The 12,069-nt window shown below is 31.0% G+C and overlaps 1 protein-coding gene across 2 annotated transcripts in view; it reads left to right on the top strand.

Moving 5' to 3' along the window:
- LOC118180896 (putative sodium-dependent multivitamin transporter) overlaps positions 1-12,069 on the top strand; it is a 93,352-nt gene that overhangs the window by 64,668 nt on the left and 16,615 nt on the right. For both annotated transcript variants that reach the window (XM_085806877.1, XM_035349962.2), the window contains exons 4-8: positions 925-1,044; positions 1,679-1,833; positions 2,636-2,776; positions 4,688-4,823; positions 7,846-8,053. In XM_085806877.1, the coding sequence (XP_085663003.1) occupies positions 925-1,044; positions 1,679-1,833; positions 2,636-2,776; positions 4,688-4,823; positions 7,846-8,053 (760 nt within the window). The remainder of the gene's footprint in view (positions 1-924; positions 1,045-1,678; positions 1,834-2,635; positions 2,777-4,687; positions 4,824-7,845; positions 8,054-12,069) is intronic.

Here is a 12,069-nt window from a genome sequence, read left to right as displayed (position 1 = left end):
TAAATTCTGAATTTAATCTTTCTATTGTATATGACAGGTATTTATTTATATGCTTGTAAAATATGTAAAACTTCTTTTCAAATTACGCCCGATATGCAACAACGTGAGATAATATGAACTCATAAAGATAAGACATGTTTATGATTTTTTCAAAAAAAAAAAAGAAAAAAAAAAAAAAAAGAAAAGAAAAGAAAAAATGCTCCTTGGTCGAACTTATGTGTTTGTGATCAACGAAATGTATCTTCCATAGTGTTAAAGATAACAGAGAGATGCTTATCGCAGGTATCGTTGATTATTGAAACATTTTGAATTCAAAATGTCGTTATTAGTGAAAGTAGTTTTAAAATATTTAAATTCGTATGGTTCCCATTATTTTCACTAGCCAGTTATTTTAATTTTGGTATCTTTTCTGAATTGTCTTACTTTTCCTCGCATTTACTAGCCAGGCTGCAAAATTAAGTAGGTGAAGGAAAGTGTTTAAACGGGTGAAATGGAAATGTAAGACAGAGTATGATTTCGCTAGTGAAGCTCAAGTTTGCTAGTTTGTTCTCTAGCTGTTAATCTTAGTAGCGGCTACGCATTCTGACCGTCTAGTTTATATCGTCGGTACAGGTTTCTGAGTCAGCCTGTTAGATTAAATAAAATTGTGTGTGTAATATGAAAGCGAACCAGTTTCCCTTAAAACGTCCTCCATAAAAGAATTTCATCTCTTAGACGGATATTTCTAGCATGTTGTGCTATAATCAAAGGACCCATATTTTGAAATAATTTGTAGCGAAAGAAAAGCTTTTCTTAATTATTATCTGTGCTCATAATATTTCGATTAATATCAACAATGCTGTCTAATTTCAGGTTTCTGAAAGCTACCTGAACTTCCTGCCTACCAAGTTAAAAAAAAAATCTTCTAAACCCATTATTTTTCAGATATTTTACATGGCTGTTGTCTTGTATGCTCCGTCTTTGGCCCTTAATGCAGTTACTGGACTGTCAACATGGACATCTGTAATTTCTCTAGCTGTTGTGTGCACATTTTACTGCTCATTGGTAAGTTTACTGTTCTTTATTATCTGATAACGAAGCGTTATTAGAAAGTCATTTATTATAAGTCAAATTCAATTCCTTAGAAACTAGCAACAGAAAATGCAGCTTATTTTAAATTTAATTTTTTAGTAGAATTTAAACTAAGAAATAAGCAACGCAACATAAGATATATATAACTTTTATTAGTAGAGATCAGTTTATGTGAAGTGAAGATTTTTCTAAAATTTTTATACATGGATTATACATTTTTTGCCTGGGATATTCCGTTGGTGGCATAAAAGTACAAAAGTTGCAGTAAAGGGAATTTTTCCATTATCTTCATTAACACAATAAATTATTGCCATCTTATAATTTTCTTAATTTTTTATTAAATTGAATTTGGAGGAGTTAAAACGTTATTTATTTTTTTTTCAGTAACAGGTTTTCTGACAATAATAAAATAGATATCTCTATTTTTCAGTCATAAAAATGGCAACCTTACACTAAACAAGCATACTGTTTGAAATAAAAAAAACTCTACAAAGTAATATAATGAGAAAACAATTCCCAATTTAAATGATTTAACTTTATTTCCAAATACGAAGTGCATAATAATGTTACATGATATCACGTGTGTTAAACTTGAAATTAATTTTAGGGTGGTCTGAAAGCTGTTCTCTGGACAGATGTATTTCAAGCTATCCTGATGTATGTCACTATAATAGCCGTTGTCGCTAAAGGTTGTATTGACACGGGAGGAGCATCGGAGGTGCATAATATTGCAAACAAAGGTGGCCGTATCATTTTGTTCAAGTAAGTTTCTGTACTGTCATCTAATTTCTTCATTCACGCAGTGTCAGTGTACACATTCTATCATTTCCAGAAGTTACCAGTTTAAGAGCCTTTTCTTAGTTTTTATTAAACATCTGCTTTAACTTCTACAAACAATCTAAGAAATTACTGCAAAATTCATTACAATGTCTTTTTTGGAAAATTTAAAATCAGTTACATAATTAGGAAATAAATCTTACATAATTCTGTTTTAAATAATAAGCTTTTTCATGTATATATAAAAATAATTTAACATTGGAACAAATTTTATAGTAATAATGCCTCTCATTTTTAGACGAATAGAAACTTTTTTTAAAGTAAATATAGAGATTCTTTAAAATATCAATAATATGCATATCCCATTTTCTGTTTTACATTCACATTCTTTCTCCGTACCTTTATAATACTTTCAAGAAGATAAAGAAGTATTAATAAACAGGAGGATAAAACATTAAATACTTTCAACAGGCTTATATGAGAAATACTTCGTAATTATCTTGGGAAAATTTTTTAAAAATGTACTAACATGTTTATGAAATTCTTAATTTTTATGAAAATTAACATAAACTTCCAAAATGTAAAGTTTTCATAATTTTCAGTTCACATTAAAATTTTGAAATGGTGCAAGTTTTAATTTTTAGCGATAAATCTTGATGAACAATTATTTTTGATTAGCATACTTACAATTAAGAGTGTAGGGTTATGAGTTTTAGAATTGAAAACAATTTATTGCAAGTTATATAAATTAATCTTAATTTTTCATTGTTATTCATTTTGTTTTCAGCACATCTGTTGACTTCACAGCCCGATATACGTTATGGAATTCTATTATATCTGGAATGTTGTTCAGTTTTCATACGTTTGGCACAAATCAAGCGCAAATACAGAGGATGCTGAGCGTTGGGGACTTGAAAAAAGCACAAATGTAAGTTTCTTTAAAAGGCATTCATCGTTTTGATATTGCCTTTTCAAACATTTCTCTTGAAATATTTTGCCTTCGTATAGATATTATACTGTAACTTTTGATTAGACAATAAATTTAATATTTGAGTCATCAGCTTTTTCTTAATATTGAAGCGAAAGTTAAAAGTAATTTATGTATAAACATCACTACACCATTACTTAGTATAGACAGTGCGTCTGCGAAGTCTTAGGAATACAATATTTTAGACAAATTCAAGAAAACCTTCCAAATGATAACTGAACGTAAAGCAAATTAGACTTCCCAATTTGCTTTTCCTAAAATATAGCCCGCTGACGAAAACATTTTCATTCCAGTTAATCGTTGCTTTCATCTAGTGAGCATTTGCTATCATGTATTCGAAAGCTGACCAAAGAATAATAATAAATTGTCATGACGCAGAAAAAAAGGGGCAACTAAATCATTTTTGATAGTATGTAAAGCGTGTAAATAAAGCAGTAAAATATTCGAATGGTTTTCGTTGTCGTAGACGATTTCATCATGAACGCGAAAATATTGATGATGAACCTAGGAAAAATGGCCGCTTTTCCAACGGATGAAAATATCACAAAGGTTCGGCAATTGTTGCTGAAAAATCGTCACTTATACGAATGATAGCCTTCTTATCATTCCTCCATAAAAAAAACCATAAAAATTGTCATCAAATAATTTTGAATAAAAGAAAAAGATATTCTTTTTTTTCACGTACTTTTCTTGCTGCAGTACTGGAAGGTAAAATTTCTCCAAGTCATGATTCGATCTAGATGATTGACATTAATCCTCATGTTTTCACTCAAACTGTGATTGGATATTAAACTGGTTGCTTTCCTTAAGATCCTAAATAAAATGGCAATCATATGCTTGAATTGGAAAAGATTTAATGCAAATTTTGAGAAATTCGTTGCAGTACAAATTAAATAATAGCCAAATTAAAATTATCATTATAACATATAATTCATGAAAAAGTAACAGAAACTGCTTTCAGCAAGTTAAATGTACCACTTAAAAGTTTCAAATCATAAATCAAATTTTAAACAAATTATTTGCCTGGAACTTCCCTATGACAGACTATCAGATGATCATTAGTAAAAACACTTATTTGCTTGAAATTTCCTGTATCTGATTTTCAGTTGAAAAGTACAAATCCAGAAGCTATCACTTAAGAACTGCAGTTTTCAAACGTCACTTTAATGCATAATTAACTTCAGCGGGTAATAAGGGTGCGAAACAGAAGTACTTACAGCAAAAACTAAGTTTAATATCTCATTTTCAATTTACTCTATTATCAGTTACAGTTCAGTTAGTGCTTATATCCAATCCTTACGCTTCTTTGTTACGTTATTCGTAAGTGAGCTGTTGTGCATACAAAATAGAAGTAAAAGCTGATAGGAAAAATAAAAAAGGAAAGAAAGAAAAAGCTGTCAGGTTTTATATTACTCCCAAACGGGAGTTTCTTTCACTTATAGACAAATACACATTTCCAGAGCATTTAAGCTAACGCCACATTGAGCAAAAAATATTTGAAAACAGCATATCTTTAGAATTTCCGATAGACAGTCTCTCGTGCTTAAGGATATGCTCATTTTAAAATTATTTTGCGATAATGCTGTTGAACTGAATTTTATGGTTTAAGTGTGAAAAACATGATATTTAATAAATAAAGGTAATACACAAAACGTTAAAAAAGCTCCCCTTTGGACGTAATTTAAAATCTGAAACCTTTCACATTTTTTTTTTTTTAAATCTTTTATTAAAGTTATTTATACCAAATATTTTTATGTTCAATCTTAAGTCCATTTAATGATGGTTATAGATTTATACACTGTAGTTATTATTAAATAAACTAAAAATATATAAATTAACATTATTTTTCAGGGCTCTCATTTTGAGTCTTCCTCTGATACTGTTTTTCAACATATTTTGTTTCTGGGACGGTGTAGTTATTTATGCCAGTTTTCATGACTGCGATCCCATGCAAAATCCTGCTAGCGGCCTCAGTTCTCCTGATCAGGCAAGTAGAAATCCTGTTTTTAATGTTCTAGGGGTTATTTTAAGCTTCTAACAACTATTTTAAATTTAAACATGCTTCACTGTCTATTATCGTTCCCATCTAATCTTCCCTAACAGAATGAGTTTATAATAATGCGTTTTATGCAAATGAGTTAGATGAAGTCTTTAAGGGAAGTTCAACTTACTTCGAAAGAGAGTGCTTAGGAGTCCTTAGTGGCGAGTGTTTGCCTTCTGGCTACTTCATTCTTGAATCTACTACGCTCATCCATATTTTATGTGTCTGTTGATAATCGCCGCCTGGTTAAATTAAGGGTCAACTACGTTAAGTATTTGTGTTTGGCTTCGGCTAATTTAGTTTAGGCCAACTACGTTAATTATTTCTGTCTGGCTTCGGCTAATTTAGTTTAGTATTAGATTATTTTCTTATTCTGATTTAAAAGCCCGAGTGGAGGCTTTCCTGTAGGGCCATCTGTTATTATTTCTTTGAGTGCATAAAAGGGTATTTTAACCCTTCTCAAGACTCTGTCATACATACTTGAACTCAACGATAATTCACTACTTAGTTCACTGGGTTCCTCGACAATTTAACTTAGACAAAGTACTGAGGAACATTACAATGTCACTGCGGAATAAAATTCAGGAATAATAATGGAAAGCATATATTTTAGTTGAATATAAAATTTAATGCTACAAAAATAAAAAGTAAAGAAACATGATTTAACATGTTTTGATATCATATCCTGATATATATGGTCAAACTTATTGACAGCTGTAAAAATATATAATGTTATTATAGTCACCCATGAAGTAAGATTTTTTGACGATTATTCACAGAAAATTCTATCAAAAATTCTGCCCCTCCTTCCTCCGATTTTTACTTCCTTGTACGAAGTAAAAAGGAAGTATTGTAATCGGGAAGAGTTTCAGGCAGCATTTCAACGAAAATATCCATTTTGACCGCTATTGAATGCAATTTAACGATGTTCTTGCGTGACATCTGTACGTAAGGACAAAATAAAAGACTCCTTTCCTCCAAAAAAAAAAAAAAAAAAATTATAAAACTGCTTTAAAATGAATTCCGAAGAGAATTTTTCGTGGCGTCTGTACGTACGTACGTAAGTATGTACCTCGCATAACTCAAAAACGAGTAGTCCCAGAACGTTGAAATTTGTATATAAATTGCTATAACATGTAGATTTGCACTTCGTATTTTGGTTGCAATCAGCCGCACCAAATGTATATATTTATATATATATCCACTCTGTTACCCGACTCAGTGATCTCAGTTTCTTAACTCTTATATGTTTGTAAATTGTGCATTTTTTGCTTTAAAAATGATTGAATTATGTAGTTCTTATCTTTCGGTTAAGGTTTTTATGCTTTTAGGAAATCTGCAAGCAATATTTGTAGAATTATCAACAATTTAAAAACTGTTTAAGTGCGGTTAAGCTTAATTTTTAAATAACATGGTGGACATATTTGCTTACATTTGAAACAGCAGAATAGTATATTTGTTGCCAATCTAGACAGACTAAGTTTCGCAATAACAAAGATAACGCCTTCATTTAATATAGCGAATTAAATTATGCTTAATCCTTTCTGGAATTTTTTCGTGGAAATAAGTGTTTAAGATTTACTTCGTAATTTTTAATATAGATATTTTGAGACTTTTATGTATTTTTGCCTTGTTGCGAAGTGAGAACTGAATTAATTGAATGAGAAATACTAAATTGTCTGTGAAAAACTATTTCTTTTTTGTTTTGTTTGCTTCTTTTATAAATCGTTCTAGAGTTATTATAGTATTTGAATAGAACATGTGGCAACGATTAGGTAATTCTTCAAATGATATAAATTCTGTGCATTCCGAGTTCGAGGAACGAAATATAACGCTGATAAGTGAACCTAGCGCCAGAGTGTTGCTATGGTAAACAAATATAGTGAATTTTAAAGAGTGCATTTATTCTATTGTGGTTTATGCGCTATCCGCGAAGTAGATTTAATTCAATCCAATAAGTTTCAATGTAATGCAAGAAAAAATGCGTATAATTTAACATTCCGTTCAAGGAAGTCATGTGGTGTACGCATCAGATTTTTTATTATGTCGCCTTGGGGAAAATAAGAGTTGAAAGCTTCTTTACCTCAGTGACAAATGACATGGATAGTTAGATGTGAAGAGTTTAAAACAAAACTATCTCAAAAAATGTCCAATATCATAATCTTTACTGGGATGTCATAAGACACTTTTTCGCATATTTAATGGTCGAGTAGCTGAATGACGAGGGGTTAATTACATTTTTCGTGCTTAAGTATGTCCTTGGCACTAAAATCTTAGGATCATATTGTAGTAAATGTTTTTGCAAGCGGTAAAAGTAATCCCTGTCCACACTACAATCAAATGCACCAGTATAGCGCGAAGTTATTAGTTATTGCTAATGCATATTTAAATAAACAGCAAAAAAATAAAATCTGTTTTAGGGAAGAAATTCCATTTTTCTTTATTAATTAAAAATATATTAATGATCTGTATAAATTCCAGAATTAATCATAAGATACAAAAATACGCAAAAATACCTCAGAAAGGAAAATTCCACAGAATAATAATTTAAAGCATTTAAAATACCATGTTGGACACACCTATGTTCTGTGTTAGTAACGAATGAAAATAAAACTTTAAGTACTTTGAACTAGCCAATTTTGAGTATTTAAATAAATTTCAAACCCAATTGAAAATTTGCAAAGAAGCAATTTCTTTTTATTTTACTAAGATTTCTTAAATAAGTGCACATAAATTGTCCGTTCTCGAGCATGTAAAGCTTAGACTGATAGACTAAATCAAATAAATATACAGAAAATCAAACAAAATTAAACTTTAATTCAACCTAAATCAAAATATTTTCCAAATAAGACTACATAAGACTGTGACATGTAAAACGTCTTACGGAAGTTTCAGTTCTTCAGCAAATATATTTAAATAATATTTTAATAAAATTACTTTTCGGTACTAAGTTAACTAATTTTTCTAGTTAATGCCCTACGCAATCTTGAAGATGTTTGGACACATTCCGGGATTACCTGGACTTTGCATTGCAGGAGTGTTCAGTGCTTCTCTTAGCACAGTTTCCTCCGCTGTGAACTCACTGACTGCTGTGACTATGGAAGATTTCATTCGGCCTTACTGTTTCTGCAAACGTCTTACAGAAAGCTGGGCAGCATTTTTGGCCAAGGTTTTAGGTACGATATTCTCTTCTACATAAAACATATATTTAATTACATTGTCAAAAAACATTTAAATTACATCCTAGGTATAGTTCAAGCTTAAATTTTTTTTTAGTGTATAATAAGAGTTATCTATAACTATGCTTGATCAATCGTTGTCTCCAATTAATATCAGATTTTTTTCTATGAGTGATTATTTTAAGAAAGGTATTATTAATAAACCATAAATAGGCTTGATCAATCGCTGTCTCCAATCAATATCATATTCTTTCTATGAGTAAATATTTGAAAAAAAGGTATTATTAATAAACTAATTACATCGATTTAGTTTTCACTGTTTCATTCCACAAGCAAGAAGAAAACTAAATATTTTTCTATTTTCGTTGTATAAAGAAAATTAACATTTCTTTCGCTCTGCATACAAGGTAAGCATTAATTAATAAAACTGAAATATGCCTTTTATGTTATATACTAAAAAAAAAACATTCGTTAGGTATTTAACAAATTAGTGTTCAGTGTTAAACCTTTAATAGTAAACAATTCGTCTAGTTGCGCAGATCGTGATTTCTGGCACTGATTTGCAAATTTGATTTACATTCACAAATTCTGCCGTGTAGCTCACAATTATGTTGCGCGTGTTATTTCTGGATTCATGGATCATCATCTTATTTTCATAGTAATTTAATTGCTTCAGATAAGTCATACAAGGAATGGGGAAAGTGAAATCATGGTAATAAAATAGTAGTGTAATTAAAAAAAGTAGTAAATCATAGTATATTTAGGAGACTGTTTCTTCGGTTCACCTTCTCATGGTAACAGAAAAATTGCATGGTCCTCGGTTCACCTCCTGGTAGATAATAATTAGTGATATATTGCTTTCTTTTGCTAGAATATTACTTTATCATCCATATAGCTGAGAGTTGCGAAGACTGTTGGAGATTTTTGAAGACGTCCATGTAAGGAATATCAATCATTGATTGCTCCAAAAGAAAACAACGGCACATAAACACGTGAATAGTCTTCATATCATCAGAAAACTGCTTTATTATGGGCCCTATTCATTACACTTTTAGCAACAACACTGAGTGAGATTTAACCAATCACGTCGTGCTCTGACGTCATGAGTCGTTAATATGCTATTTCGGTATTCTTATCACCTCAGTTGTTTGATCTGATCTCTAAATTTAGTGACCTACTGTTAAATTTAAAAGCGGCTTCCAGGCAGCTTTAAATAAAGTAACGACTCTGCTTGCAAATGTAACAGCTAAGGTGTTTATATTCGAGGTGGAGTCGAGTGTTTTATAAAAATTATCCCGTAATTCTGTTGCACAGGCAAGGTTTCAACGCTCAGAAAATACTCCTTACGTAACAGAATATACTTCTCATAATAAATAATGTTGCTTTTCAAAATTGTTATCCCCTAAAGTCAAGGAATAATTAGGGGACTGTTTGGTGGTATAATTAGGAGACTCGGATGAAAAAAACCCATAACAATATCTTTAAGGTATATATATATCTTCTACAGCTTTCTGAAATTTATTTGAAAAAGATTTTTTTAACTTCTTTTATATTTGCATATATACTATATATGTATATATATATTGCTTTACAAAACTCAACTGACCGCTTTAAATAATAGTTAGCGGTTATACTTCTCAGGAACATTTGAAGCGAAAGTTACATTCATAATTTTTCATATGTATGTACTCAATTTCACATGTATTCATTAAAATGTAAAGCTACATTAAGTTAGTACCCTTAATATCTCATATTTTAAAATGCATGTATTGATGTTAATACATGCATTAAATTGCGATACAGCAGCATTTGCTACTAAATTTAATTTCACAAATTTGGTATATTATGTCTAATCCCTCTCTTTTTAATATTACGCTTATTATTCCATGAAATTCTGAATTATCCTTAGTTATACCTTGTCACAAGAAATTTTTCCCCTGCACATTCTTTTTAAGCTTATATTCTCTTATAGTTGATGGTTCATTGATCTGGCTAGTGGTTTGCACCATAAATTGACAAGACATTAATGAAAATGTAGCGGATACTTTTAACAGGGAATGTGTTCTGAACCTAATATTTTTCTTCATAAACGACTCGTTTTATGGTACTTTTTCAACAGTCTTTCAGTACTTTTTATGATTGTTTTGTCTGATACAGATTATTTTATTTAAAAAGATTATTAGTTTAAAATCTGAAAATTCTTTAATAGTTTTTCTTGTATTCTAGACAAAATATTACGCTCAGTATTTATATTTTTAACTAAATGCTATTATAAACACTAACTATAGATAATAATCTTACTGAATCTTTTTCAAAATCAAAATATATAATACATTATAGAATGATTATGTAAAATATTAAAGAACTTCATTTTAATGAATTAATTATTTACGTAAAATAATTTCTGACATCGACACTTGTTACCAGATACCTATGCACATAGTGAAAAACTTACTCTATTCTATGTGCAGAATTTAGTTAGCCTCTTAAATAAAGCAAGAAAGCATATATATGTTCTGTTTTAAAAATCCACTTAAAACTTAATGTAATATGAAAATTCTGATAAAATGTTATATATAATTACTTTCAGTTTTAAAATATTGAAAAGATTCACCTTAGAGGAATCAACACTCATGTAGGCCTTTAATGCAATGAAAGGGCAGACAGCCTTACCAGTGACACAACAAATGAAGTTAACTAGGTTCCCGATTCGGCCTTTCACCTGAAGTAAAAGATTCATAGACAAATGGATACCCAGTGACAAATCATGTGGGATTCAGCATATGTAAAAAGATTCACATAAAAGTACTTTACTCATCTGTCTCGGAAACTGAAAACACACTGCTCATATACCACGCAGCTTCACGCGGAGCCCTACCCGATTTTTGCATATCTATACAGATTTGAACTCAGTGACTATTTTCATATGTTATATACCGTATGAAAAGTATTTGCATATGCTGTGAAAACGATTACGTCTTGGATTGTCTACTTAAATGCCGTCTAATTTTAGATAGCCGTCCTATAGTCTTTTACCTCAGAGCAAGGAAATCCATGTTCGCCGAAATCAATAGCGCTTCTAAAAGCAGTGAACGTCCAATACATCAATAAGAAGTTCTATTTGTATATGCGAATTCTTTCAACCCTCAACCCACCGCAAACCTGCGCTAGGTAAAAAATACTTCATAAATGGATTGAAATTCCCTAAACTTCTGAAAATTATGAAATAAAAAATCTTAGTTTCTGTTCATCAGCTGGCTGAACATAGCCCCCAGCTGATTCAGTGGTTAGTGACGCTGCCATACCGATAGGTCCAGGTTCGAATTCCGCAGAAGGCATGGATGTTTGTAAGCGGACACTAGTGTCTGTGTGGAAGGGGACACTCAAATTACACGGCTAACAGAAGGTCCTCTCGAGAAGTTAGTTTTAGAAAATGAGGGTTAAAAGACCCTTGGAGCGTCTCCGGGGTTGTTCTTCCTTCAAATTAGAGCAGAACTGCATGATTACTGCAGCGAAACTATACTGTATGACCAGTAGTGAATTTATAGTGTCTCACCTACTTTTAACTGTGCCTGTACCTAATTGCTGAACAGTATGTGCTAGATTCTTTTCTGGCCCGCAGCAGTCCGGTCATTAGCGAGGGAAGAAATCGTAGGTACAAAACACAACCATCAGTTTACACGAAACTTCACAATACATGCCCAAAATGTTCAAAAGGAAAGCGTCCTTTTACTGTAAGGTAGGTTAGCTTCAGAACTAACAAGCTGTGTACGTAGAAGCACTGGTTCTCTTTCATACTAACAGTACTGCTGTTACTAAAATTTCAGTCCATTATGTACTCAAATGTTGGCTTACGGTTTAGCAAATCATACTTAGCAATTATGATGTGAATGTGCATTTTGCTGCGAATATTATGATACAGGACATTTGTACTCTGCATTTACATCTTTCATTTATTAACACAATTTTCTTTACTAGAAAACATATCTTTAGGTTTATTTATTTATTTATTA

This window comes from Stegodyphus dumicola, chromosome 1 (assembly GCF_044657685.1).
Source record: "Stegodyphus dumicola isolate Sdum_Otavi_A_Nest chromosome 1, ASM4465768v1".
Taxonomy (NCBI): Eukaryota; Metazoa; Arthropoda; class Arachnida; order Araneae; family Eresidae; genus Stegodyphus; species Stegodyphus dumicola.
The sequence above is the reverse complement of the archived record's forward strand: the minus strand, read 5'-3'. Positions and strand labels throughout refer to the sequence as shown.